Raw genomic sequence first — 27,507 nt, 5'->3', positions numbered from 1 at the left:
GCCAGTTACCATTCACGGCAGACCGAGCGGACGCCTACGACTGCTTGGAGGAAAGCCGATATAATTCAATGGTTATCCGGAAAAAACATTTCTTTTGAAACAAATATGGTGAAAAAGGAACTTTTGACACTTGTCAATCTTAATAAAGATCAGAAAAAATATGTTATCGATGAAATGGCAACAAATCGCCAAATAACGGTACTACGGTTACCACCTTATCACTGTGAACTTAACCCAATCGAATTAGTCTGGGCGCAGGTAAAAGGAGATGTAGCGCGAAATAATACGACGTTTAAATTAAGTGACGTGAAAATTTTGTTAAAAAATTCCTTGGAACGAGTAACTGCAGATAACTGGCAAAGATGTATACATCATGTACAAAAAGAAGAGGAGAAAATGTGGGAACTCGATAATTTAATTGACGTTACTGTGGAACCTATCGTTATCAATCTAGGAGACGAAGATAATTCATCAGAATATTCAGAGGATGAATTTTAATATACCTACTTTTTTATTTTCTTTATTGTACATTTATACAACACTACATTTACTCACCATAATTTGAATTTTCAAAATACATATATTTTTGTGTGGAATAAAAGTCTATTCATTAAATTTAAATAAATATTTTGATAATAATATTGAATAATTTTATTTGAATTACTAAAAACCCTCTTAACCCGGTTATGATGCTTAAAGTAGCCTCATGTTTTGAAATGCTGTTTTTATATTGTTTACTTATAAGAGAAATGGACCGAGAAATTGAAGCGGCATAGACAAAGACGGATTGTCGGGGATTAAATTTTAGCTACCTGCTACAATTTAGTACAGTCCCATCGCACAAAGTTTTTTTAAAAGTACACCTCACCCTATACCGATAATACATAATATAAAAATATTGAATATAAGCACCAGTACTACATTTATTTACGATTTGCATACATAATAAGCTTTTATTACTCTCTTTCATTTCTAAACAGACTATAATTGTGTTTTTTCACTAATCCAAACTTTATTCATATGGGAAAACACTCTTTCAACTGGAGCGTTACTGCCAGGCAGACAAAATGTACTTAATTATGTTATAATAATATCCTCGTTTAATAAACATACACCACTTTTAACTTTTATTTTCAAGAAAAACACATACAACGTACTCTGGTAACGTAATTCGTAATACCATTCTATCATAGATCATAGAAAACAATAATCATACTAGTGACAAGTGATACCAACATAACATTTTTCTAACAATTATTATACAAAAATTCGTGTATTTGAGGTTATTAGTTTGAACGTATGTCTTTACTAGGCCAATATTTGTCAAAACATACCATTTGAACTAGTGTGTTATTCGGTGTGTGATTGTTCGCTCAGGGGCGGTAAGTAAGAATATATAAAAGAACTACCAGCACTTCAACATGTTAACCATGCGGACAATTGGTAAGTATACACACTATATTATGTATTTAGAAATATTTGAGGAGATATTTGTCATATTACATCGTGCATATAACGAAACTGGTCACTGTGCATGTTGGCCAAATAATCTGCAATATTTGACACATTTATGTTTGACTAATATTTAGCGAATGACCACATCTCCTGGAGCCGGACGTAAACCTACCAAAGAGTAGTGTCGTTGTAATCCCGAGAACAAAATATGTAAAACATACAGGGTGTTCTATAAAAAAAAACAGATTATTCTGTCTTTAAAATGCGATGTGGTTTGTTATTTTTATAAAAGATGAATTAATCTTTATATACTAATGAATATTTTACCCTTTACTTTCCTAATATCTTCCAAGATAACGAAGTGACAGCGGAGGGTACTATTTTTATAAATATTTCCAAATAAAAATGTCAGTTTTCTATATTACTGAGGTTTAAAAAAAACTATCGTCAATTTACTTTCATAGGAGTTAATTTATTTAATTTAAAATAACAACCATATATCAAACATGTCAAACAATATAAGTTACAATTTTTTTTTGAAGGATAATAGCTAGTCTCCCACGTTTTATATGTAACACCTTATGCAATAAATAAATAAAATCGTATTAATATTAACTAGATAGATGTTAAATACATTTTCTGCAGTATATCATTTCATTAACTTTATTCAAATTGATTTGAAAACGGAATTTTAAAGGATACCGAACGTATTTTTTTCAGCAAAATGCGGAAAACATCGAGCGGTCAGTGTCTTCAGCGTTTCATCAGACGTCCTTGCCGCAGTCAATACAAGAACCGCAATAAAATTTAATATTCCAAAGTCAACAACTCTACCGAATATCTGTTCGGGCGGTCATAAAAAACTACGCTACACAGATAGCCCTTTGGGCGTGGTGCCTCTATATATACCATTCAAAACAACAAACGTCACAGTTTGCGAGTGCTGGTACACAACAGTAGCGCTAGTCCGACATGAAGTTATTCATCGTCTCCGTTCTTGTAGCCGTGGCGACCGCCAAACCCTCAGGGATCCTGGCTCCGCTGACTTACTCAGCCCCAGTAGCCGTGGCAGCTATTTCAACCCCTGTGGCGACGCAGTACCACTCCCAGGATGAGCTAGGGCAGTACTCCTACGGTTACTCAAACGCCCAATCAGCTAAAGCTGAAGCGAGGGCCGCTAATGGGCTTACGGTTGGCGGATACACCTACGTGGATCCAGAAGGAAAGCTGCAAAGCGTCGAGTATTCTTCCGACGCGAACGGTTTCCGAGTCGCTGCATCTAATCTTCCGGTACCACCAGCGGTACCAGTAGCGCCCGTACTTCCGGTGCCGGTTCCCGTTCAAGACACCCCCGAGGTGGTTGAAGCTAGGGCCAAGCATCTGGAGGCCGTTGAGGCTTTTAAGGTAAACAATTCTATCCTTTGTCATTTTTCAAATATAAAGTCAATTATTTAGTCTAAGTAGTCTTTAAATTTATAACTGCATAATAGTCCTGGAAAATAAGGAAAAAATGAGCGAACTCTTTTACTCAGAGATTTTTTTTATAGAATAGTATAGGTTTTGAGATCAGACATACTCAACCACCAGCTACATACAGTGTTTTGATATAATTATATCTAATGTATATACGGGGTGTTTTACAAAGACCTCCCGTAAATTCAGGGGCTGATAGTACGACAAAAAATAAGAATTTTTTTGTCATATGAACTATATGTCTATCTCCTCTTGTTTTCGAGATACAGAGCGACAAATTAAAATTTTTTAAATAGAATTTTTTCAAAAATTTCCAAACGGTGCGAAATATTTTTATGAAATTTGGTATTCCGGGGTTTTTAAGGATGCCAAATACGCTGGTGTAATTATTTTTTGTATGTTTTATAGAGGGCTCTAGTTATGCTACATTCGTATTACATTTTAAGTTCTAATTTTTTTGAGGTTAGGTTCCAATTCGGGCTCCAATTTCTAATGTACAATTTTATTTTCTAAAAATAGTGTACTCTTGTTAGAACTTCCTAATGTGGACGATTTTCGAGAAAAAAAGACTTTTAATTGAACTTTTACAATAGAATGTAGAAAATAAGTTACTTTTCTGAAAGTAGGCTTATGTCAAAACTTATTGATGGATAAACAACGCATACATTCGCAGTAATATTTGAAACTCTAATGAACTTTATATCAAAATTTTAGTGACTGTTAGTCATTACTAACTACAGTCACTAACAATCACAGATTATGTGAAAATTAATGTTTTGGAGCCAAAATAATGGTCATATCATTTTTAATTAAAAAAGTGAATTGGAGAAAAGAAAATTACTAAAAATTCTTGGAAAATCTTATACCTATAGTTTTCCGAGGTCTGAACTGAATATTTATAAGCGTATCATTTTATAAGTTTTCGAGGGTATACATTACGAATTAATTATGTGTTTAATATTTTTCAGAAAAATCAGTTTTCTTTGAATTTAAATTTGATGATAATAAGAAAGGAATTTTCTAGAGCTGCAAGGTATAATAAAAAAAAAATTATATCAATATAATTTTTTTTTATTTATTTATAATTAAAAAACCTTTTTTATTTATTATTTTTAACAATTTTTTATGGACTTTCATATCTTGGTTTATTATGTAAAACTGCTTCATCGCTGTCGCAAAAAAATTTAAAAGAATACGGATTTTTCTGGAAAATATTAAAAAGCGTATAATTAATTCGTAATGTACACTCTCGAAAACCTATAAAATGCTTAATGCTAGTATTCAAACCTCGGAAAACTATATAAGATTTTCCAAGAATTTTCCGCAATTTTCTTTTCTCTAATTCACTTTTGTTATTTAAAAATGAATTGACCATTACTACCAAAACATTACTTTTCACATAATCTGTAATTCTTTTAAGAAATATACGGGGGCAATTTTGTAGAAAATTTAATTTCGAACAACTTTTATTTGAAACTTTTTTTTCGAAAAAATGCATTGTTTTTGGTCAAAATACGAGAAAAATCATATAATTTACATCTATATCTCAAAACGCTATATGTTGCTAGTGGTTGCGTGTGTGACATATGTTTTCTGACCTCGAAAACCTACACTTTTCTATAAAAAAAATCTCAGAATCTCTTATTCCATTATTTTTATCTTTAACTTTCCTGAAATATAAACAATTTGGTTAAAAACTAATTAGCTACTTTTTTATTTTAAAAATTTTAATTCAAACCGTCATTGTGGCATACAAGACTATGGATGTTGTTACTTGGAAAACTTCACAAAAAATAAAACAATGCAGCGCAGATTTTTTTATCTCATCATTTTATTTCATTTTCTGTTAATATCTGAAAAATTGGAAAACACTTCATTTCCTTAAAAAATCGTAGGTACTTTACTATTTGTTAGTTTTTTTTCTTTGGATCTGCATTAGGTCAGAATGGATAAGTGAAAGTCACTACTACATTTCGTCTTGATTCGTCGTTTTTAATACATCTTCTAGACTCTATATGGTGGCTTTTAAGTAAAAAATATGAAATTTTACACAATATGTATATTTAAAGATAAAACTTCTCCCTTAAAGGAAAATTCATCATTAAAATTGAAAAATTAGTATTATAAATTTTATATTTATATGTCGTACGTAAAATGACAATTTTTTTACCCCTAAAATGCAACATGCTCAATAATAATGAAACGCCGACAAAATATGATAGTGGTTTTTAGTTGTAATTCTTCAGTTCCAAATAAGAAATTTTAAAAATATGACTATAAATTAATCGGAACGCTGTAACTTTTGTAAAAATCTAACAACACCGATAACAACAGTTCTATAAAAAAATTTATGTGTAATTTTTATTTAGAAGAATTTTATAACAATATAATAACGAAACGTGGAAAAAATTCACTGTAGCAAAGACAAGAACCATATATTTCGTTAAATTCATTTATGTATGAGAAAATGAATAATATTTGCAGTAAAATAGTTCTTTTACATCTACTTTATTTTGCAATACACATGTTAAAGATTTATTTAAAAATGCGATCATCCTTCATCATATCCACACCATATCCACACCATGTGGATTTTATTTAATACTATATGCATCATAACTACAAGAAAGTGTTTATTATAGAACCAAAAAGCTCTAAAACCGTAGGTTTTTAAAATATACATGTTGAAGTTTAAAAATATCTCACATATATTTCTGGATATGTTTGATTGTAGATATATTAAACTTGGGGCATTGATGAATAAGCATCCCAGAGGTTCGACGCCACTGAATATTTTGAAAATGCGACAAATGCGTTTACTTGATAATCACATTTCTATGGAAAAACATGTTCAATTTATTTTACGAGCCATTTTCCTGTCATCATTTTTTTTATTTTAAAATAAGCTTATCACACAGCTAATATCTTCAAAATTATTCATTCTTGACAAAAAAGTTTTCTATTGGAAATCTAATTTTAAATAATAGTGTAAAATATTTAAAGTTTCTACGTCAATAATAGAGAGGTTGGAAAAGTTTGGGATAGTGTTTTGCGATGTAATTTTTCGCGCTAATTCCAAATTTGATTGTAAAATTGCTCCCTAAGTCAGGATTTTGAGACATTCAAACGTAAAGTATAAAAAGTTATTTTGACATGTTTCTGATACTTTTTTAGTCAATTACGTATATGCTACTTTAAAGAACTTTTTCTTTAATTTCTGTTTTGGATTTGGATACAACCTTTTTTTTTCTCAAAGATATTACTAATTAAAATTTTATTAATTTCAGTATGTAATTAATTACCGTCAATCAATTGCTAAAATGCTAAACTTTCTAATTCGTGAATGCGAATTCCCTCATCTCTCACGATTTAAGTGCTCGATTAACGTAAATAATAACTAGACCCAACATTGTATTTCGAATACAAAATTCCTATATACATTTTTTTTGTGAAACGTACAAAGATACTTTAAATTTATTTCACTGCGTGATAAACTTACCTTTAATTTAAAGAATATATACCGAAAACTCTTTAAAATAAAGTGGAAAATATAACTTTTCTTAGAAACAGCATTAATAATTGGTAGCATTTATCCAACTTCCAAAATATTCCGTTATATAGAAATCCTGAAGATCTTAGTTACAGTGCTTCCCACTTGTATATAAGTTGAATGAATTTTTGTCTTTAACTAATTATATCATTGACCCACGAATAATAATCAATCATATAACATTTTCAATTATATTTGCGTAAACATGACAGCCAGGAACAGCTAATTGAAGTTATGACATAGTTTGGTAAACAACCTCTTTCTGCAAAATTCCATATTAAAAAAAAATAGAGTCACAGAATTCCATCTAGAATATCATATTTTTAAAAGATTAAGTTTTCATTTGTGGTCTATATCATACCTTCAAGCTGCAAACTACAAGCTCTTAAGATTATAACACATTTTTCGTAACATTTTATGTAGTACTAACGCAAAAATGTCCCACAGACCCAATCCGCCGAACTCATCGCTTCCGCCCCAGTTGTATCAACCGTGGTGAAGTCCATATCTCCAATAGTCCCAGCTGCCCAATTGGTAGCTGCTCCAGTAATAACTGCCGCCCCACTTGCAGCTGTAAAATCGGCAGTTGTAGTCGAACCCGCCCAACCTTCTGCAGAACTTTCCACTGAAGCACCCAGTACGCCTGCACCTGTTGAAGATGTATCCGTTGCTGCACCAGAAGCGAAATCCGCCGATGCATCAGCTCCGGCTGCAACTCCAGCTGGAGTCTCTGTTCTGTCAACCCCAGCGATTGGCGTCAGGTCCCTCGTGACCCCAGCCTTGCCCGTTGGGGTAGCTCCTCTAGTTCCAGCTCCTGCGGCGTACTCCATCAACGCATTGCATCCATTTGGATTCAGTTCAATTGTAGCTCAGCCCGCTCTTACGACGTATTCGGCTCAAATTTTAACTTCCGTACCTGGATCTGTCGTACAAACCAGCGAAACTTCGTCACCAGCCAAAAATCCTGAACAGAGCAGTGAATAATTTTGTTTCGACTTCGAATTTAGTATAATTAGATAAGTTTTTTTATAAATAAAGTTCACTATATATCGGTTGTTTCATTTCTTGGCAGTAAAAGGGAATGGTTTCAAAATCAGTATCTAGAGACATAAATAAAATAACAGTATAAAATAAGAACATTTCGTTTACGAGATATTGGGTATTGAAATTAGCAAAAATATCATATTTTCTGAAATACCCTTGAGAATGTTTAACATGGATTGATAAAACTTATGGCTTATTCAATTTAAAAATACTTAACTTACAAATGCGATGAACAGTGGTAGCGGAAGGGGGGGGGGGGTCAATATCATTAAGAACCTCAAACCTTACATCCAAAGTAGTGTTGATGCTAATGCAGCCCTAAGAACCCCACAGTCACGCCACTGAATAGTTTGTAAATCGGATAAGTGCATTTAATTCTATTGGTTTTCTAAGAAAAAAGTTACAGACCGCCACAAATAAGTTTACGTCTGAGACAGCTTCACCAGACATGCGCAACTGTGCCTGAGTCAGAAACGCAGACTTATTTGTGTCGGTTTTCTGTTCAATAAACAAGCTATTTTTGAGTAATTATTTTTTTTTAAATTTAAAATAAACCTTCTACACAATTAAATAAATGGAAATTAACTCAAAAATTATTCGTTTGACAAATGTACGTAGTAACCACATTGGAAACTGAAAAAATCATTGACGTGGTATTTTTGTATTTTTCATAATTAGGTATATATTTAATTTCTAACAAAAAATTCTTATATTTTTTTTTTGTGAAACGAAAAGTTTTGGAGTTATTTTAGATTTATTCATCTATGTAAAAAGATTACTTCAAATTTAAGAAAATAATTACTAAAAAAATCCACATCTTTTTTCTTAGAAACATTGGTAATTAAATCATATTACTCTGTGTATAGGGCATTACAAATAACATATGTCATCGTGCAAGAGAAAGTCCCTCGTAAAAAAAAACTGCTGGTTTATATCTAAAGTAACAGCGTCAAAGTTTGCCTATTCGGTTTTTTCAAAATATTTCTGAAATTATTAAAAAATAATTAAATTACACAAAGTATTTTAAAAGTTATTAGAAAAATCGATTGGGGGGGGGGCTAGGGAAAATGTTAATATAAACTTGTTGTTATTTTAACGTCCCTGTATAAACCCGAGAGATTGTCCACAAATTCTGGGACACTCTGTATAAAATACTAAAACTGTTTCGAAAAAAAAAATAAATAAAGAACTAACATCCCGTACCTCAGAAGCAAAGTAAGAACGGATCTATGGTCATAAGAGTTCTTTGTTTTACTTTTTAATGAAGAATCTTGCAATCAGCATCGGAAAATATGTTTTAAAACATGTTCTTTCTAAATTTAGTTCCATTAACATTCTGTAATTATCTTTAGGAACATGATTGATGTTTTATTACCTACATATTGTTTCACATTATGTTAAGTGGTCAAATCGATTCATTTCCCAAATTTTATAAAATATATACTTATTTCACACACTGTACAGTCGGAGCTCAATATATGACAAGGCATTGTTCCAACTTATTTAACGGAGCCAAATTAAATGACACATCCAAAATGTAATAAAGCGGTACAATAATTTGCACTTATAACGGTTCAGTCTGGACCACTTTTATCCTTTTTTTAGTCAAGGTAAATTTGTTACGTGTGCACCGCACGTTACTAGATTGATGCAGATATTTTCCAGAAAATGTCAAAATGTCAGCAGTCAATGTTAAAGAATAACATATGGTGGCAAACATTACAGAATGTACCTAACAAGAGGCATTAGTACCTATTATAATTTTGTAATATAATTTTCTTTAAAAAAATGTATCGTAATAGATTTATAGACATTTGTATCAAACGTTAAAGTGTTCCTATTATTGGCAATAATATAGATTTTTTTTATACGTTTTTAAACGTGGTCAAGTTGGTTCTGAAAATTTGGACGTAGGGCGTAGCGTATAGCAAATGAACTTAAACGTTATCTGTCAAAGCGCTATATCGCCGCTATCAATTTGAATATTTTCGTTTTAAAAAGCGTTTAAAATGGTGTTTTCTCAAGAACAAAAAGTGTTTATCATAGAGTCCTACTTTAGAAATGGACGCAAGATTGATGGAATATGGAAGTATTCTATTGAGGAATGTTTCATAGAATTTCAAAATCAATTTCCCGGCGTTGTTGAGTACAAAATTTTTCAAAGTGCAGTTCAGCGTTGTGTTAATGTTTTTCGTGAAACGGGCAGTGTAACAAGAAAAGAAGGAAGCGGCCGACCTAAAAAGCGGACTGAAGAATTAAAAGAAAATGTCCAACAAATAATGGAAAATGCGCCAAGAACTTCTGTACGTGTTTTATCACAAATGGTGGGAGTATCAGTCGGTACCTGCCACACAGTGTTAAAAAAAGATTTGCGTTTGTTCTCCTATCGTTTAACTTGTCAGCAAAAACTTCATGAAGTTGATTTTCCGCGACGGGCTGTATTTTGTGAATGGTTTTTAAACAACTACGGTGAACTTCATATCACCTTTTTTTCTGATGAAGCCTGGTTTAATTTCACTTTCCGCAGCTCCTTTAATTGTTTGTTATTGTTATCACGATTATTCTTGAAAATAAAGTTATATAGTCATTAACGTTATTGAAACTGACTTATTTGAACGCTCGTTACATCTAACATGATTTTTCAGAAACCTTATGGAATTGTAAAATTTTTAATACTCTTTAATTTTTGCTCACGACACTTCGTTTTCAATCAAAAATCAATTATTTTACACATAAGTTAAGATATTTTTTCTATTCATAAACGTATGAAAATAACCAACAATCAACTTCATATTCAATTCAATTATAAACGTCAAACTATAATTATGTCAAATGTAAGAGAATTAATGAAATGCAGTTATACTCAAACATTTATTTTACTTTACTCGCGCTAATGAACTAAATAAAAAAAAAATACCTTAACATGGATAAATGTCGTATATAAAATAATTGCTTCTTTCTTGAAAATTAAGGGTTCTAGGATAAAAAATAAATGAAAATTGGAATATGTTCTTACCTCGCAAATGAATATTGATATGCTGTATTCAACTTTTATGAAAAAAATTTGACGTATTTGTGTGGGTTTGTTATATTCACGGACGGGGTTTCTCTTTTAAGTACCTTTAGGAGCATTTAATTAATATTTTTAGTTAACTATGGTGTACTCAAATCATATATAGCAGTTTAAAAAATGGGATAAATGAAACATTCCAAATGAACATAAATAAGTTAATAAACAATAATACAAAATAAAGTAAAAACTAGGGAGTACACCATCTACCATATTTACCATACTACTGCTAAAAAATTGTTATATTTTGGCAATGTCATGAGATATTTAAAAAATCATGAGTCCATTAGCGTACATACAAAAACCTTTGGGGGTAGAAACTTGACTACACCTCTACACCCTTAACGGTTAGAATTAAATTTTTTCTTAAAATCCAACACAAAATAAACGTATAGATACTGTTGTATATGTACAAAATATGAACAAAAAATGTTAATAAATGTCAAAGGTACATGAAAAACTTGACTTACTTATATTTAGAAAGCTAAGTCGCAATGGATGGTGTTGAAATTATTTCATTTCATCTTTAAAAATGAGCTTCTAGATTTTGTCTCCATGTCTATGTTAACTTGATATTTTTCGTGAGGTAAAACATTGCTCACGAATAAAACATCTCGAATTAAAAATGACATATTTTCTGTTCAACAGTAAAATTTATTATTTTAGTTGTTTTCATATAGCAACAGATGTCTTCAGATCCAAAATTGCATGTAGAAGATACATACATACGATAAACAAAACATTACCTCTTTTGTTTTAGTTTTTTAAGTACTACTGCATGTACAAAACGTGTTATACTGAAATTTAATTAATTTGTAAGTTCATGCAAATTTAATTAGTTTAATTTTTTAATTAAGAAAATCATTTTGATATTTTTATTTTAGTCTTCTTCGTGTCGACTTGGGTCTAATTGTTGACACCGCTTATGGTCTCATTAAAGTTTAGGCCGCGACTAGGGACAGCATGCATAGCCATCGCTTTCAGATTGAAGAACACGATTCACAAAAAGAGAACTAACGTTATAGAGTCATAAAGGTAATAAATGCAATAAATAATAATGAGTGAATAACAATAAATTAAACAAACAGCAAACAACAAAAGTCTTTAGCAAAACCTTAATAAAATCTACAACTTTTTTCACGATGATTAAACATTTGACCGTATCAATGCTGGAAAAAACGACGAATGACGTAGTTTTTGTTAGGTATAAACTGATTTTGCGGGAAGAAAGAGTCCCCATGTTTACGCGGGCGCCCTTTATTACTTTTATCAATTACAAGACTTATTTCAATTAAAATAATAATATTGATTCATGACCTTTATAAGATTTTTAATGTATAATTATTAAATAGCAAAACGCAAAAATTAAGAGGATATGTATTTCAGAGTATTTACATATGAATTAACTCTTCAACAACAATTCTTGCTGGAATTATAACAGTTTAACGTGATGCAAGTGTAGACATTTTGGTGTTCGCTGACGAGGATGTATTTATTCACATACAAAATCGCTAATATCCGGGGCCCTCCTACTGTCCACCGCGTCTGCCCTAGACCAGCTAACCAACTTTTCCACTCTTTAACAGATCTTAACCATTCTTAACACTTTACCGTAAGAAACGTAGTGTAATTGTGAGAGTATAAAACTGAAACAATGACGAAAAAGCAGCACGTCAATAGATCCCAGTCCAGAGCTCTCAGCAAACAGGACGAACTGCTACAAATACAAACCCAATACTTTCTCAAATTAGACGAAACTAAGTTGTCGATTAGTCAGAGGGTTAAGAGGTTTATTTGGAACCCGGACAACAAGCAGTTTTGTGGAAGGACAGGCGCTAGTTGGTGTAAGTCTTTAATTTGCTATAAATTTGATGCATCTTAATATTCGTTTTTATTTATTTTCACACTTTTATACAAAACTTGCAATTAACGATACAAAATTTGCTCTCTTGTTTTTCAAATTGCTTTAATATCACAAGTTATTTACAACAAATACGAAAATAACGCTTTTTTACATTTTACCCTAAGAATGTAAAAAATATGTTACATACTGCTTAAAGGCATATTAAATAATTATCAATCGATTTAATTTTTACACAAATCAATTTGACGACGACAGGCGTGAACATATTAAAACTTTGTAAAATACAGGGTGTCCCATAAATATTGCGAAAAAATTCAGGGAGAGTTTGCTTGACCAAAAATAAGAAAGAAAGTTCCTATAAACCTATGTTCGAAAATGCTTCGTTTCGGAGATACAGGGTGTTGAAATTTAGAAACAATACAAGGTTTTTACTAATATCTGGAGAACTCTAATTCCGCTTATTCTGAAATTTGGTATGTTTGTTTATAAAAACGGTAGACGTTTTCTGCCGTAATTTGATTTATTTTATCTATTCCAGCGACGCCCGGGGACTCACTTATGTTGATATTAATAAGTAAACATAGGAGACGTCACTGCTTTTTCTTAGGTGTCATATTTTTTCCTAATTATGCGATAAAAAATACAACTTTTTTGTTTTTTTACTTTTTTTGATATATTGCTTCGTTTTCGAGCAAAAAATTAATATCCTTTCATATGCACATTCTTAAGGGAAGTAGAAAACAAAAATAAAAATTCAATGTTTTAGTTATTTACTAATCAACTTTAATAATACATTTGAAGAAAAAACAATGTAACAAGCTGAGAAACAATAACTCACTAAATAATATTTTTTTAAATAATTAATATTAACAGAAACATAAGAAAAAATATTTAACAAATAGCAATGATATGAAAAATACTTTACATACACAGGCGTTACAACAGTGTTGAAAATGTACACCTTCAACTCTAATACTGGCATCTATCCTACGACACATTGATTGGCGAACCCGTTCAAATATTCCGGCTGTGTCTAATTGTTTCACAGGATGTGTCAATGCGGTTTCTTAATTCGTCTATGGTTTACACTGGAGTCGTATAAACCAAATGATGAAGGAAAAAATCCAACGAATTTAAGTCTGGAGACATCGGGGCCAGGGTTGAGTGCCTCCTCGACCTATCCAGCGAATTGGGTAGATATTGTTCAAATATTCACGTGCAGCTAAACTGAAATGGGAAGGAGCACCATCGTGCATAATATACATTTGCAACCTTAACGGCATTGGCATGTCGTCCAAAAGTACGGGCAATTCATCCTCAAGAAAACGGCGATAAACATCTCCAGTAAGCCTCGGTGGTAAAAAAAATGGGCCTATTAAGTGGTCTCCCACAATTCAGACCCATACATTAAGTGAAAACTGGTGTTGATGATGGGCTTCTAATATTGCATTTGGGTTCTCGTCCACCCATACATTATTATTATGGAAATTCATTATGACTTTTTTAGAAAAATTCGCCTCATCCGTGAATAGAACTTCTGCTAAAAATTGAGGATTTTCCCCAATTTTTTGTCGTATCCATCGACATAAATCTAATCTTAACGGAAAATCAGTCGGTAAAAGTGCCTGAACCCGTTGGATGTGATAAGGGTATAGAAGATTATTTTTTTTAAATCCTGAAAATTATAGAACGACTTGCATTTAAGTATCTAGCAATTTGTCTGGTACTTGTTGTTGGAGTATACTCAATTTCATGAAGTACATCTTCCTCCAATTGTAGGGTTATTGCTGTGCGGGGTCGCCCGTTTCCTGCGGTATGTTTTCGAAAACTTCCAGTTTCACTAAGACGTTGATGAAGACGGGTGAAGATAGTATGATGAGGAATTATACGATTAGGGGTATTTCTGCTCATAGAGGCGCCTGGCGGCTAATGCATTACCGTTGGCAAGGCCATAAAGAAAATGCATATCGCACATTTCACTATTTGTGTAATTCATTTTGACGAGCAGGAATCGACAACTACACAATTCAAGTACTTCACACACTTAAGCTATCAATTTTTTGCTCGAAAACGAAGCAAGATATCAAAAAAGTAAACAGATAAAAAAGTTGTATTTTTTATCGCATAATTAGAAAAACATATGACACCTAAGAAAAAGCAGTGACGTCTCATATGTTTACTTATTAATATCAACCGGAGTGAGTCACCGAACGCCGCTGGAATAGATAAAATAAATCAAATTACGTCAGAAGACGTCTACTGTTTTTATAAAGAAACATACCAAATTTCAAAAAAATCGGAATTAGGGTTTTCCAGATATTAATAAAAACCTTGTATTTTCTCTAAATTTCAACACCCAGGATCTCCGAAGCGAAGCATTTTCGCATTTATAGGAACTTTCTTTCTTATTGTTGGTCGAAGAAACAAGGAATTTTTTTCACAATATTAAAACAACATGTATATATTTTAAGAGGCAATTGTGTAGGCGATACGTAGTTTTCAATGTACAGTGTGTCCAAAATTGAACTCTAAGGATATGTCCGAAATGTTTAAAGATATGTAAAAGAAATTTTGCGCATGTTCCAAACTTTTTATGCCTTATGCAAAATCAGAGTTACTAACCAAAAATCATCACAGACGTGTTGAAACTGAGGCCTGTGGAATAAATCTGCCCTGCTTAGTTAAAAGGTCCTATCTATAAAATTTACTAATTTCATTCAAGACTTTTTTTCTGATTAAATACAATGTTTTCTAGCGATTCTATTTAGGTAGAAAGAAAAGTTTTAAACATGCGCCCGAAATAAAAGCTTATTCAGTTTGTGCTAAATGCAAAATTCTTCTGTTATTATACTCAGATTAAATGACCTTTGCTAAGTGAAGATCCTATCTATAATTATTTTTACATTTAGGATACTAAGACTGGAGTACCAAAGGTTGAGTGTCGTAAAATTAACCTTGGTGTAACTTTGGAGAGAAAACAAAACCTGCAGCAAGAACTTAGACCGATTATTCCGAAGAACAGATAAAAATTCTGGGAAGATTTACTAATTTCTGACCAAACTGAGGATATAGATGATTTATCAATATAAAAATTTTCAGTGCATTTATTTTACATAATTTCCACTTAGATAGATCGTTCTATCAGACGAAATACGTTTCACAGTCAATTTTTAAATAGAACTATATTTTAGCATATTTTTAAATTTTAATTTTTATTCTGTAACCATTGAACTTGTAGTAATGCGGATGGCATAGTATAAAACAGAAAAACTCAATTATCTGAAAACTGCAAATCTGTAGATAGAACGTTTTTAGTAATCAGGGCAAAAATACTGTAATATTTTTTGTATGGATATTTTTTCAGTGTTTTATTACACAAAATATAAATAGAAATTGTTGAATTTTACCTATATGCAAGACTCTGTCCTTTTCATAGAGAAAAATTTCAGGCATTGCCGTGTTACAAGTGGCAATTAGACAATTATAAGATCATTTTCATTTTAATCGGTGTTGTGTACACCAATGATTTGATGTGCCCACATAAGAAAAATTTAAATTGAGAGATCTAGGAGACCATGGCTGTGACCCACCGCTACCTATCCATTTATTATACCATTACCACATCAAATTTATTAATAATAGAGGAATATCCTTTGTGTATCTAGTTTCTAAAAATTGCAATAGGAAGTCCATCTGATCTACCGGAAATATTCAATGGTTATATGAGATGATCGCTTACAATTCCCACCCATACATTTACTGAAATCTTGAATGGAAAATGTGTTTCAATAAGGGAATGAGAATTCTCCTCATTCTATAAATGATTATTCTGAAAATGTTGTTTCAAACTTTTTAAAAGGTTTGAATCATCAGCAAACAGAAAACATTTTTCTTTCAGGATTCTCTGCAACTTCGTTTAAAACAGCTTCTTCTGTTTCTCGTATTCCCTGAAGACGATCTAATTCCTCTGACTTATTTCTTAAATCTGCAATTTTTGTGTTGGTGGCAATGTAAATTTGTAAATGATCGTGGATCGGCAACAAACCGTATATTGCTTTATTATTATTATTATTTATGGATATCATTGCTTTTGACAAAAAATGTATATCGGCCATTTTATGCAGATATTAAACTTGATTGAAACCCATTTCTAACTCCTTAATGAAGAAAATGAAATAGAATGAAGAAACTCTGTGCTAACTAAAAAAGTCAAAACAACTATAGTCATCACTACTTATCACTAAACAAAATAATATTAAAAATGCAAATAAAACTTTACCAAATTGGTAACCGATGAATCAGTAGGCATAAGAAATCATTAAGAAGAAGTTTCATGCATTCTCACGAAATATTGGCTGAAATATCTCCTTGAATCCCGTCGTTTTGAATTCCACCACAATCCTTAATGGTGTGCACGTGTCTGCCAGAATTTTAATTCTTATTCATTTCTAAATGAATTAACGCGGTAATGGACCGAATCTGGAGCCGCAGTTGGAGCTTGATCTCGGAAACAGAGTTTAACCTTCCAGTTACATCTTGAATTAAGTGGCTCTTGATTGAGTAAATACTTAATTGAGTGACGCATACTGTGGTCGTTTCTTTGAGTTACTGCGGTTTGTGTTTTATTATTACATTATGACACGCCGGAGACATGGGCAAATCTTAATTTGCTAATAGTGGAAATCTCACATTTATAAATCCATTATTGAGGAGGTGTGTGTAATGTTACATCGTGAATGACAGGGATAACGTTTACTTGATTGATACAAAAATTTCACGTTTTGTGTGGTGTAACAATAAGAAAATAGAAAAATGTTATGAATTTTAAAGATAAAACAGTATTTAAAATTACAAATGCACAAGTGTATTCTGTTTTTCAACAATCTTTCGAATTATTACTAAATATGAATTATTAGTAACAACGTTTTGTATGATAGGAATTATTTTACGGTGTTTGTGTACTATTAATTATAAAATTTAATAATAATGGAATTTCTTACTTTTCTCATAAAATATGGCGACATGACAGCCGCCTACTAGATAAATTACAATTCGATAAAATTCCTACCCCATGCCAATCGTGCCATGTAATTGATTTCAAATTTTTGCTCAGAAATCACTAATTTTACGATAAAATTACAAGCGTCCTTTTTTGTTTAGAACGAATGAGGCTATCTGAAATGAATTTTGAAATGGTAAGTTATAAGAGTTATAAGAAAAAAGTTATACATATGAAACAAGTCTTATCGGTGACTTTTTCTACCCCTTACAACCGTAGGGGAAAATCAACAAATTGTTTACTGAGTGCCTCCCCGATAGCATAAAAATTTATTAATTAATTTCATTTCTGTCAATTTTTTGATATTTCAGAATGTTCAAATAAGATTTTTTTATATGAGAAATCCACCTTACTTTCCAATTTTTTCGCTCTTATTTATTTACACCCTATATACCGCGCTCTTCAATAAGTATTGACGTTTCAAAAATCTATCTGTTTTCATTTTCAGAGCTGAACAGTTTAATTTTTTTTTATAATGACAATTTTAATTCGTTTCTTTTTATCTGCTTCATAGATATCATAGAATGTTTGTTATATTATTACTTACTTCTTCTTTTAGTATTTGTAGCCAACAAGAATCCAAGTTCAACAAAAGGATATTCTATACTTTTAACGGAACCACCCTGTAATTCGCAGATAAATTTACGAATAATATATTTTGCTTAAATATCATATTTTGGTCTCAAGACTGTCTAGAGCATTTGTGCCTCCTCATTTAAATACGTTCTGTATATTTAGGTATTAGCTATAAAATGTATAAGGAAATATTAACCATTCCACAAAATGATCTGAATATAATAAAATATGCAAATATAGAAATGGAATATAATATACTTTTACCTGAAATGCCATAGGCAATATCAAACCACTTTTAAGAATAGGATTAAATTAAGCTTTACTTATTTTTCCGCTTGACTAGGTATTTATTATTCGTTGAATCACAAAATATTGGCTGAACAATTTATCGATATCCCTACAGCATGTTGTTTTCTTGCAGTAAATACGAAAACTTGGAAATATAAATTCTCCAGCATTTGAAAACTTGCTTATGAACAAATAAAATTTATAGTCCTCCTGCATACATCCTAACATAGTTTGCTCTGTGTAGTGTAACTGTAATATTTTGAGACAAACACGTCTAGAATTAATACAGTCGTTCTAGATTGAACAACAAATTTTCTAAAAGCGTGTATAATTAGATAATGACTTAAAACAAGCAAGTTTGCTCTGTAAAAAGAGACAACAACCTCTAGCTTAATCGTATTGCATAGATAACAATTGTATATGTTATCAGCAGGATGCAAACCAGCGATATAGTCCAGTCATTGAAGGTAAAATACGGCGTTACTGTAAAATTTTCCCAAACAGCACCGATTTGCACCAAAATTTGGATTTAGGTTCTACTTACCCTCTACTAAGTTGATCCTGTACCGGGAGTTTCTTTTTATTTTTTAGGGGTGAAAACTACCCCTGTTCGAAAATAATTATAGAATAATTGTAGATTCGAGCTTGTAATAGGTTGAAATTATCTTTAAATAAGTAATTATGATGAATTGAAAATTGTCAATCCCTAAAAACCACCCCCTATGACAGTAATCATTAAAAAATAATGTTGAAAAATATTATTCAACAACTTGGAATAATTTAATCATATAGTGATATTAAATTAAGATTTCTTTACTGTTTTAATTTTTTATTTTTTATTTATAAATTTCAACCCTTATAAAAACCACCCCTTGCAAAAAAATTTTTTAGTTCAAAATATAATACAATCTTTTTATTATTTACAAAGTAATGTATTTTGTAAGGGCTTGAACAAGTTGCTATTTACGAACATATGCAAACTTTAAACGGCTATATCTTAATTTTTCTCCTACAGAAAAAAAACACAAAATTTTCAAAAAAGCAAAACCTACAATTTTGTACTCTATAAAATTATACGTATCATTAATAGTTTTTGAGTTATTATATAAAAACTATCTTTTCACTTCAAGCCCAATTTTTTTTCAAAACTAAGCCCTTTAAACCGGTCAAACTTCTAGAGCATATTACTAGTACATAAATAAAGTAAATTGTAAAGTAGTAACGATTATTTTCAATTGGGGTGGTAATTAGGGGGTGATTTTCACGTTTTTGTCGCCGAAAAAAATATAGACCAACTTTATTTTCGTCATAACTCGCTTAGGTTTGACGCTAGGAACTTTTATAAAAATTAAAAAGGTTTTTTTCAAGCACTTTAAAAATGGTTATATGAGTATTTCACGTTCAAACGTTCAATTTTGGCGCTTGACGAATAAGAACCAACCTTCAACAAGCTATTACTCCGCTTGTATTGGGTCTACAGACACCATAAACACACCATTCTTTTTGTTTTTTATAAGCTACATTTTTTATAAAAATGATTTTTTTAATAAAATACTTACTTTTAGAGTTATTCGCGAAAAACTATCTGAAAAAGTCTATTTTTTTTTGGTTAAAAATTTACACTTTCACTCGCGAATAAGTCGAAAAGTATTGACTTTCGGAAAAAACTTTATAGAACAAAAGTTGCTTAGAATTAGTCAATATATCAATTTCCATTTTCAATTAAACATTTTTCATCTCCGAGAAGGCATCCACCCCCAGGGTAAAAACAGCCCCTGGTAGAAGGTCAACTTTGAAGTAGAGGGTAAGTAGAACGTAAATCTAAATTTTTATGAAAATCGGTGCTGTTTGGCAAAATTATACGGGAAAATGGTCATTAACTGGACTAATACTATACTGTCAAGCTGGGTTCACACATGCATATAAAGATAAAGGATTTTTTTAACGTCAGTTTACTATTGCCAATAAAATCGAAACCAGTTTGCGTTTCAGGCTTTTGAGACAAATGCTAGAATTTTTTTCTCATGATCTCGGAATTTGTGTTACAAAGCCTATTGGTAAAATAAAATAGTAACATTTATAAAACGTACCTACAATTCTACAACTTTGTATTGACAATTAATATAACATTTATTTAACAAAAAAAAAACTCAAGTGTTGTCAAATTGAAATTAATAGTAATCAGTAGTCAGCAAACTGTAGATACGAGTAACTTTAAAAATCCAAAGTAGTCTTAACAATTTCCAAATTAAATAAAATCTTCTACATTTACCCTGGTAAAAATAAGTAGTTTCATTTGTTTGAGATTTGATTCGCATGTTTACAAGTAAATTGGCACCAAGTAAATAGCCTATAATGTTTGTTTGTTGAACCAAAACTGTTTTTATATAATTGTGATCAAAATATTATAGAATGAATTATTTTAATTGATCAAATGCGAAATACTTGAATCAAATAGAGAACCAATAAATTTTTAAAGCAAAACTAGAACCGTAATACACTTTACATAGGTAGTATTATAAATCATGATTCACTCTACAATAAAAAGGTAAAGGAATAAAACCACACAGGTATAAAACATTTAATCAATACTGGAAGTCATAGCCCTACCCAGTAGGTAAAAATATAGAGGGTGCTTAACCACCCCATCCATTAATGGTATCAAATATAAACCTCTGTAAATCGTGATGAGAATCACTATTTTTAGATAACTACATTATTAATTATTTAGTTAATTAAGGACAGTACTCAGCAATTTCCTTCACACTAGTAGTGTTGAAGGTTGCCTATCCAAAACAGAAAACAAAAATGAGTGTCCAATATTTTTCTGTACAAGGATATTGAAGTGATGTTACTTAATTTTGTAAAAATAAGTCCAAAAGCTTATAAATATATGACCATCGCATAGAATGGTGTCGCGATGTGGAGTTCGTTGATAGGCAGACACCAATACAAGCTGACAACGGACAATACAAACAAATAACCGTATGTCCAGTGTACACCAACGACCCCAGTGGTTGTCGTTTTATTTATCTACGCGGCAACACGGCAAGACGCTAGAACCTCGCCTACCTGGATGATGACTAAGAACAAGAGCGTCAACGTGAGGTTATAGTGGCTGGTGTTCGTGGAAAGTGGATGTCTGTTCGTGTTTGTGTGTAATTGTAACAAACTATAAGTGAAAATGACTGTATCTAAGTCTTACTCGCCTAGGGACAGGCACCGAAAACGTATTTTTAACAAGGAAGAAGGGACTCTATTAGGGAGAACACCTCTTAGTTGGGGTATGTGGTTTGTTTACAGTTAAGGAAGTGATGCGCGTGAGAGCAGCGCATGGATTAGTTAAGATAAAACTGTTGATATTTCTTTTAAAAAATATATACAGATAGTCAAGAGCAACATATTTTACTATTATTTAAATTAATATGTGTGTTTCCTTGACACGTAGTTGCATTATGATTACCTTAATTTAACACATTTTTGGAAGGGGCGTGGCATTTTAAAATTTAAATGACTGTTGATAATTGAAATTTCAATACATTACTATATTCAACTACAGAAAGATCAGTTTAGGCCCAAAAATCTAGCGAATCAAGGGTCTATTGCCACTAGTTTTAGAGATCGAAGGTATCTGGTTATATAATTAATATATAAAATATAATAAAAATTAAAAAAATATATTTACCACTGACGGAAAAGCTATACATTTTGAAAGGAATATGCAGGGATAACAAGGAATATTATACATGTAAGAATGTTTAATAATATGGAGGAATAAAAGTAATAATAATAAATATTTCATATTTTAACAAGTATGTTTACTATTTTTTAGAAAATAAAACTACCTCCTGAAGTTATAGTAAGAAGTTACATGTATAAACATCAGTGTATTTTAATACCTAGTTGACGAGCTAGTTGACTGAACAGGAAATAATCCTAAATCTACATTTGGTAAATAAAAACTATTTCGATTTAATCCGTGAATTACTGAATATTCTTAATAAAAGTATTCCGGTTTATTCGAATTCTTAATACAATATTCAAAGGCAACAATTTACAGCATTCAAATTATACGAATAAAATATTAAATACCACAGAGGTTGAAGACAAAATGAAGTTTTTGTTGAATCGAAGGTACGATTTTTAGAGGTTAATGATACAAATTTGCATCCAAAAAGTGTGGATCATATGAGGAAAATGTTCACTATTTCTTCCTGTGAAAAAAAAACAATAGGTTGTACTTATCCAAAGACTAAAAACATGCCCCAAATTTGTGACACCATAACCAGTACAAATTAAATTTGACATTTTTTTCAAAATATTAATTTATTTGAAAAAATTGTATATGCAAATTTTTTGTTAAAAATTTTACTGTATCTATATATTTTTTCTTTCATGAGAAATTATTAAATAGTTTTTCCGTTTTATAGTTTTTTCATATCGTTAAAGTTAGGGACTTCATCATACTATTTTCAACTATTTCTTTTCAGTAAGTTATAATAATAAAATACTGACAAATATTGTGATAGATAAAAGTTCCTAACGTGATGCGAAAGTTGTTAAATCAAATAATTTTTCAAATTAAAAATAAAATGACTGTTAAGAGTAGATTAATTCATAAAAGAAATCGACCTGAAATAAAAAATATAGGGAATTTTAGAATTAAAAAAGTCAAATTTGGCGTATACTAAATGTCACAAATTTAAAGACATGATCTTTAGACATACAAATGATTTCCATAATTATTATTTTATATCCTCATAAATTTTCCCATATGCTGCACTTTTTTATTAAACTATACACTGCATAATTTTTCAGAAAACTGAAATAAATCCTTTAAAATACTGTATAACATTTATATTTATTTTCCTTCAGTTCATTCACCTAAATATACACACATAATTCATTATTACTTGAATATTCATAGAATACTTTATTCTTGAATACTATTTCCGAGTAATGAATTCTGAATAAATATCTAAAAATGAGTAATATACTTATTCATACTGTAAAAGAAAAGTATTCAATACTTGTATACTGATTACACAAATATTGTACTACTCTCTCTACATCGCACTCGAATAATATACAGGGTGTCCCGGTACTTGATACAAAAAAGACGAGTACGCATAGAAGAGGTAAAAATAATATCCATTTTTCATATAAACATTTTTCATACGAGGCCTCGTTAATAAGTTACGGGCCCTCAAAGGAGAAAATTAAAAAATTATTTTTATTTACAGTCTCTAAACTATTAACTTCAGCATGATGCAAATTTGGCGATCAATAACACATACAACTTGTTTTTGTTTGTTAACCATTGGGCGTAGACACCCTGTATATCTGATCATCAGACGCCCAAAAATGTCATTGGAGTAGAAAATTTCATTTTTTTTTAGAAACTATATCCCTTTCCGCTACTTAGAATTTCTAGGTCAACGATTTCCTGGATTTAACTTCTTCTGAGGAACAACCTCCTTATCCTTATATTATATATTACTGTACAAAATAAATAAAAAAATCACTTCATTCTAAAAGTACCTATTGTAAAGTATTTCTTATGCATTTTCTTATTATTTTAAAATAAGCAATCGAAATTATGGTCCTGATAGATGGACACCTCTGGATATTTCAATGTAAACCCATCATTATCTAACTCTTTGTAGAAATGTAAATGTTCAAAACAAAGATCAAGGTACCTTAGGGGCTTTTACTTTACAACTATTAAGGGAGAGAATGCCGTGTACCTACATAATTTAGGTTCCAAGGACCGTTGGCTTATAAGTTTTGGAGAACAGTGTCTAAAGTGTTGTCAGATTAAAACTTTGATAATATGTGTCAAACTAAGGGCCGGTTTTTCAATCTCTGGTTAACTAATTGTTACTTTTTGTATTAGAGATGTCACACATTAGTAAAGAAAAAAAAATTAAAAGCGAATTTATAAATTCATTCTTTGTTAAAAGCTTGCATGTTAAAAGAAAATTATTGCTTCTCCACTAAAACATAAGAAAATAAAGTGCTAGTTAACCTTAGGTTAGGAGTTAACCAATGATTGAAAAACCGGCCCTAAGGCAAACAAGTATTTCCTATATTAAATGTCTGAATATCGATCTGTTTAAAGTAAACAGTATTTTCTGGAATAAATTTAACATATTATCGAGTCAAGTCTTTTAACATTGCAAGCTTCTTAAAATTAAGTTTTGGTTTTATTTCAACTCTTATGACTTTCGGGTATCTCTAGCTTTATTGTGCGATATTTCAAAAACTATTGAATTTTCCGAAATTTACTTATTGGGCAAAATTTCTATTTACACTAACACCATCTACAGCTTGTTTTGGTTTATTTGTGGTCTTCATTGACGTAATCATAGAGCTTTATCAACAGCGTTTTACAGGATTAGAAAATCTCTTTCCATTATTTAGTTATCTATCCTGGAAATTTTGTGTGAATCACCCAGTAGACAATTGAGTAGATAAGTATAATTGGATCGACAGACGGCTCAGTATGTATTGAACTAAAAGAGAAAGTGCAAAGAACAAAGTAAACAGTAGAAACATTTTTCAAATAATATGTAAATGGTTTTCTTAATTTTATTTTAATTGTTGTCTTTTCTATCACTGACTTTTCAGTTTTATTTTTAAATACGTTTCTCCTTTTAGTATTAGTTTTGAATTTCCTTAATATTTACATCAGCCCCGACCAAATTTTAAATATTTTGTGATTCTCGTATAAATATTTATTATATATGTAGTTGTAAACAAAATGATAAAATAATATAGTAAGAAGTTGATTTAACTATTTGGCAGTGGCAAATTGTTACATGTAATTAAATTTAACTTGATTGATGAATAAATAATTGAACAAATATATTTCGATCATACACAAATACATCCATGTCGGAATTGAAAAAAAGCTTAACCATCAGCTATCAACTATTTCATCATTCACAACATTAATAAGACCAGTTCTACAGGACCCCAAATCTTATCATTGTTAATGTATTACCAATATTTGGTACATTAACTTGTTGTAGAAAGTCAGAGGCGAGATCAAAGATTAACTTTTTTTTAACAAATAGGTCACAAGTTATTTATAACATTATTATTAATAATGGTTACACAAAAGTTATATCAATAAATCAAGATAAAAATGATTCCTACAGAAGAAACAGATGTATCTATTATGTCAAGCTATTGCAATAATTAAGTTATTTAGTGATCTCTTTCGTACCTATTATTTAACTTGCATGGGTTGTCTTTTTTACCTTTCTTCTTTTTTCTTTATACTACTTTATATTATTTTATTTGGAAGCTTTATTTTGCAATTATCTAATTTATTTTTATTTCAGCTAAAATTGGTCTGTTCTACCTAATTTTCTATGGTATGCTAGCGGCCTTAGTAGCGATATGCATGTGGGTGTTCTTTCAAACCTTAGATCCTCGCATACCCAAATGGCAGCTGGACAGGTCCATCATAGGAACGAACCCAGGACTAGGGTTCAGACCGATGCCGACCAACAATGAAGAAAGTACCTTAATTTGGTTCCAGGGAACAAACCAGAACAATTCTGAAATTTGGGAGCATAATATTTTGCAATTTTTAGACAGTGAGTATTGTTTTGGCCCAAAAGTTATTCAAGAAATTGACGCAGTTGACTGTATTTGTGTTGTACCTTTGTGCATGTTATAATGAATTGGTCAATTTATTGGATATTTTTAAAACTAGCAACTTATCGACTAAAAAGCAATAATAGTAACAGTAAACAATGGTAGACTTATAATTTATGCTTGACGAAAGTAATTGATATAGCAAGCATGTAAGTAACACGCTTTTAAAAAACTTAAAATAGAAGCAAGTGTGATAATTGTAAAATGTAACAAAAGTTACTGCGATTGTAATATTTTCCTCCAGTTGTACACAATTATGTTCCGAATTATTCTTAAAGTGGTGCCAAGAATTTGTACCAACAAAGTAAACCAACATACATTTCGGTGAAAATTTATTACATTAATTCAAAACTAGTACATTAGTATTAGTTCTTGGACGTGTACTATTCTGTACCACAAGATCAGTTATTTTAGGTTAATTAATGCAAATTATTAACCATTTACTAGCAAAACAATTAAGTCTCTTTAAGGATTTTTCCTCTGGGATATAATAATTTAATCTTCAATAAATAAAAACTAATTACACCTTGAATAAAAATAATGAAAATTATACGAACTTAAACAACAAAAGATTAACAAATTCTTACTAGGAAGTAGTTGGCAGTTTTGGCAAGTAATTTCCTCTCAAAACACCATTCTCTTGAAAAAGTGGTCGGTATCCATTGGTAGGTATCACCTGTGGCACTCTATACGATGCTCAGTAGTTAATAGACACGAATATAGAAAAACAAGTTTTTTTGCTTCTAAGGGATTCTAACCTCTAGATACAATAGAACTTTTTAGTCGTGACGTCACATACGTCAAAAAATAGGCAACCCTATAGTGCACATTGTCGTGAAGAATTTCTCAATATTTTTACTAGCTCGATTTTCGACCTTATGTACTCTGGACATAAGTGCCAAAAAAATGGCTTCGTTGTCATTACCTTAAAAATCGGGATATTCTGGCATTATAAATATTTAAGAAGTTTCTAACCCCTAAATGACAAACTAATAGAATTATACAATTTATACAGGGTGTCCCAGAATAACGTGTACAACGATTTTTGCTAATTCACCTATATCCGAAATCACTTCGTTTGGCCGCTAGATGGCTTCAAAGTTCGTGAAAATTTTTTGAATTTTGTAAATAACTCGAAAACATATTCGATTATTTTTGGGGTGTGGACTTTTGCTTTCAATCTACACATTTTGGCGTTATACAGAGTGTTTTTTAAAACTTACAACTCCTACAAAATTGATGTGTGATAATATCCGTTCATAACTTTTTCCTCTTTCGGGCAATAATAACAGCTATTTTTTATTTGATAGGTGATACCATTTGGAAGTTTTTGGGCGTCTTGTAGAATTTTGATTAAATGAGCGGTTTGAGTACAAAAAAATATTTTTCAAATGTCTACATTATCTTGCCACCCATATTACAATACTTAATAAAGTGATAGTAGGCTCCGATTTTGTAGG

General features: G+C 30.9%; 2 protein-coding genes across 2 annotated transcripts; both read left to right on the top strand.

Annotated features, from left to right (window-relative positions):
* Positions 1-2,401: 2,401 nt before the first annotated feature.
* On the top strand, positions 2,402-7,525 carry LOC108911083 (calphotin-like). Its single transcript, XM_018715917.1, has 2 exons — positions 2,402-2,859; positions 6,926-7,525. Exons 1-2 carry the CDS (start codon positions 2,428-2,430, stop codon positions 7,460-7,462), a joined length of 969 nt encoding a protein of 322 aa, XP_018571433.1. The 5' UTR covers positions 2,402-2,427; the 3' UTR covers positions 7,463-7,525.
* A 4,623-nt stretch (positions 7,526-12,148) lies between these two features.
* LOC108911078 (sodium/potassium-transporting ATPase subunit beta-2-like) lies at positions 12,149-26,069 on the top strand. The gene is made up of 2 exons (XM_018715913.1): positions 12,149-12,436; positions 25,729-26,069. The coding sequence occupies exons 1-2, from the start codon at positions 12,247-12,249 to the stop codon at positions 26,067-26,069; spliced, it is 531 nt and encodes a 176-aa protein (XP_018571429.1). The 5' UTR covers positions 12,149-12,246.
* The last annotated feature ends 1,438 nt before the right edge of the window (positions 26,070-27,507 follow it).

Source organism: Anoplophora glabripennis, unplaced genomic scaffold, assembly GCF_000390285.2.
Source record: "Anoplophora glabripennis isolate ALB-LARVAE unplaced genomic scaffold, Agla_2.0 scaffold614, whole genome shotgun sequence".
NCBI classification, from domain to species: domain Eukaryota; kingdom Metazoa; phylum Arthropoda; class Insecta; order Coleoptera; family Cerambycidae; genus Anoplophora; species Anoplophora glabripennis.
This window is presented reverse-complemented; position numbering and strand designations above follow the sequence as displayed.